Source organism: Elephantulus edwardii, unplaced genomic scaffold, assembly GCF_000299155.1.
Source record: "Elephantulus edwardii isolate Elephantulus edwardi_28Jun2011 unplaced genomic scaffold, EleEdw1.0 scaffold00127, whole genome shotgun sequence".
NCBI classification, from domain to species: Eukaryota; Metazoa; Chordata; class Mammalia; order Macroscelidea; family Macroscelididae; genus Elephantulus; species Elephantulus edwardii.
The window spans coordinates 6,744,387-6,747,788 of record NW_006399877.1 but is presented as its reverse complement, the minus strand read 5'-3'; the positions used below and the strand labels follow the sequence as shown (position 1 = coordinate 6,747,788).

Here is a 3,402-nt window from a genome sequence, read left to right as displayed (position 1 = left end):
GGCAGTGCACGTCCTTACAGAGAACACAGGAAAGTGCTGTGACGGGCACGTGAGGCTTGGCAACAGTGCAGCTGGCACAGTGTGGAAAGTGCGTGTGCTGGCCTGAGAACAGTGGTCAGTGCCGGAAAGCTGAGGACAGGGAATCAGCAAGGCCACCAGCTTCCAGGGACCTTGGCCAGGTGCTGCCCGGGGCACGTCCTTGAGGCGGGCAGCGGCTAAGGCTATCTGAAGCTCCCCACGTGGATGGAGAGAGAGGCTTCTGGTCCCCGAGGCCTGGCTGGGCTCTCCGAGAACAGGTCGCTGCTCTGGGCATGCTGGACTTCTTGGCTGTGGGGGACACGGGGCAGCAGACCTTAGAGGTCACGTCAGAACACGGCTGTGTCTGCCCTTCTGAACAGAATCCTCCCAGAACCATGTCAACAGGGAACAGTCCACCACCCGCCTCCCTGCCCCACAGTGGGTCCCCAAGTACTGGGCACATCGTGTTCCACAGCACAGACTCAAGTTGAAGTGCCTTATTCCTGAGAAAACAACCCACTGCCATGGAGTCCCCTGTGCCCTCTGCTGGAATCTGCGGAGATGGAGCAGCTGGGGGATTTGAACTCCTGATCTTTCTGTCAGCAGCTGAACACGTAACACACCGCACTAGGTGAACTATAACACGTGTGCACCTACCACCTGGTTGGAACTGGGCGTGGCCTGCTGGCAGCAGCTGTGCCCAAGGGGACCCTCTCGGTGCACACGTGCTGTGTCCGCTGAGGGCCCTTCCTGCCCCAGGCAGCCCTCACAGGCATGCTTGCTTCCAGTGCCCCACGGTGGCCTGGCTCCTCGGGCTGTAGGGCGTCTGTGAGGAGCTATGGGGGGGCTGTCAGAGGTCTGTGCCTCTTTCTGCCTCATGCTCCCCTTTCCGTCCTATTACATGAAGGCTCGACGTCACACACACCCACCCCACCGTGGACAGCACGTTCCCACGGAGGCCGGCACCACAGCTGACGTGTTCACTCACGGCCACCGTGACCCATTTGGCACTTACGTACCAAGCACCAAGCTGCTCCGCTCTAGGTCCTGAGATTCTGAACCAGGGAACTCTACGTTCACGCAGGGACACTGTAGGTTTTTCCATGCTCACACACCACAGCATCCAGCATCCTCACCAGCCCCATTCTCCTTCACCTGTCGCTCGGCCACTCCACCTCAGCTGGGGCGGGGGGGCTGCATGGGACCGGCAGACCGAGGAGCCCTAAGCTCGGCGAGACTGAAGGAAGTGGTCATGATCCCAGGGTCTCCGGGACATCATGAACACGGGGGCTTGTGGGCCTGCACTGACCGGGGGACGGACACGGAGTGGCTGGAGGACGGGCATGAGCCCCAGCAGACACTCAGAGGAGGAACTCCGTAAACGAGGAGGAAAGGGGGGCAGCTTGCGGGAGCGCACGTCCAGAAGATGGGGCACACAGGCTGGGGAGCTCCGACGTGGGGTACACGTTCCTCCCGCCACTCCATAGCCCACTGCAAGTGCTCTGCACACCAGGCTACACGGCCTGCAGCACTGCCCCGCTCCCCCAAGCAGCTTCAGAGCCCCCAAGCTCCGCATTCCTCAGTTGCAGGGAACCCCCACAGGCTACAGGCAGGATGGCGAGCTGAGCCGGGGCCTCACCTCTTCTTCCCCTGGGCAAGCTGCCTCTGCCTGGCTTTTCCGATGTCGTCTCTGACTGTGCTGAAGTCTTCGTCATCTTCAACCAGCAGATTCTGTTTCAAAAAAGTGAATGAGGAAGGTGCTCAGGCATGTCAGGCTGTGTTTAGGACACAAACGTACAAAGCAGGACTCAAATTGACATGAATGACACTGACTGAGAGCATCAGAGACATTCTCATTTCTGCTGAAGCAGAAGGTGGCCCAGGGCAGGCGCTGCAGGATTTTCAGCTACTGGACTTTCGTCTTCAGCGAGAAACACTTCCGTGCAGCAGCCGAAGGGCTGGGGGAACGGCGTGGGAGGAAGTGCACCCACCCTGCCCTCTGGGCCAGCTCTGACCACCGTCTGCTGACCAGGAGCTGCCGAGGGGCCGCGGGCCGAGTTCCTGGCTCACTTGGGGTTTCTGGGATGCTTTTCTGCATTAAGTCCAGGCTGCTGGTTCAGTCTACAGAGGGGGCAGTTCCCGAGGCTTGTCTGTCCTGCTGACACGTGTAGCTCTGCTGTCCTTTCCTCGGCAGGTCACAGCCTCCCTCCAGCCGATGCCACAGCGCTGCTCTGGGTGGTGCGACGGCTCCCGCGAGGGCCTGCTTTCCGAGGTGTCTGTGAGCCTGGAAGGGGTGGCTGTGCTGACGCTCATGGTGTGGGTGGCGGGGAGGCTGCTGGTCCTGAAGACGCACCCATCTCTGCAGGAACCCCTTCTCCTGCACCCCGGGGAGCACCTTCAGTGCACGTTCTCCTCCGCGTGGCGGCTCTTCTTTCCGCAATCTCCTCAGAGGAACAAAAGTCCTCACCTTACTGACGTCGAATTGAACCATCTTTTCACAATTTGTGCTTTCTGAGGAAAAATCTTCCGAGTGTAAAATCCTACACATTCTCCTACTGAGTGTCTTCTGATGGCTGAGAGATCTTGTTTTCCTTACGTTTCAATCTTCAAGTCAACCACAGCTGATTGTGTGTGAGGTCAGGTGGGGGCTGGTTCGCAGGGACAGCAGCTTACCTCAGGAGTGTGCTTTCTACAGGTGACGTAGAAATGAGGTCTAAGCTAGGAGGTTTCCAGACGGGTAACTGATGCTCTCAGCTCCGTTTGCTGAACAGCCCGTGTCTGGTGTCCTCTCCATCCTGTCTGAGATCTCTGACCCTTTGCTCTCCTGCATGAACTCAGGGACGCGCTCTCACCCATCAGCTCCGCTGCAGCTCAGTGCCCAGCTCTGGGAGGAGGAGGACAGGCCCCGACACATGAGCGCTTTCCAGGCCCACACGCTTCTCTGCAGGAGGACAGAGTCCCTGAGGACGTGCAGGAAGCAGGCCCCTGCTGACTCCCAATCTCACTGAGCTGCAATGAGACTGAAGGGGAACCTCCCTTAGAGGAGAACTCCTGAGAGGAGCTTTATATTCTCCTTTTAGGATTTATCTGACCTCTCTTCTAACTTGTGTCTTTTGGGTGGGTATAAGGTGCGCCTGATACAGGCCATGGTCTTTGCAATCACTTGTTATGCATCAGAGAGTTGGACAATGACTAGGGAGGACAGAGGGAGAGTGGATGCTTTTGAGCTCTGGTGCTGGAGAAGAGTACTGAATGTACCATGGACTGCCAGGAAAACAAACAGATTCACCTTGGAGAGGATTAAACCAAGCTGCTCCTTGGAGGCAAGGATTCTGGGGCTTCGCCTGACATACTTTGGACATGTTGCCAGGAGGGATGGGTCCT

General features: G+C 58.1%; 1 protein-coding gene across 1 annotated transcript in view; it reads right to left on the bottom strand.

Annotated features, from left to right (window-relative positions):
• Positions 1-221: 221 nt before the first annotated feature.
• The window catches only part of USP40 (ubiquitin specific peptidase 40), an 82,933-nt gene continuing 79,752 nt past the window's right edge, over positions 222-3,402 (bottom strand). The window contains exons 31-32 of the mRNA XM_006893458.1: positions 1,658-1,749; positions 222-327 (exon numbers count right to left, since the gene is read on the bottom strand). Coding sequence (XP_006893520.1) covers positions 222-327; positions 1,658-1,749 — 198 coding nt within the window. The remainder of the gene's footprint in view (positions 328-1,657; positions 1,750-3,402) is intronic.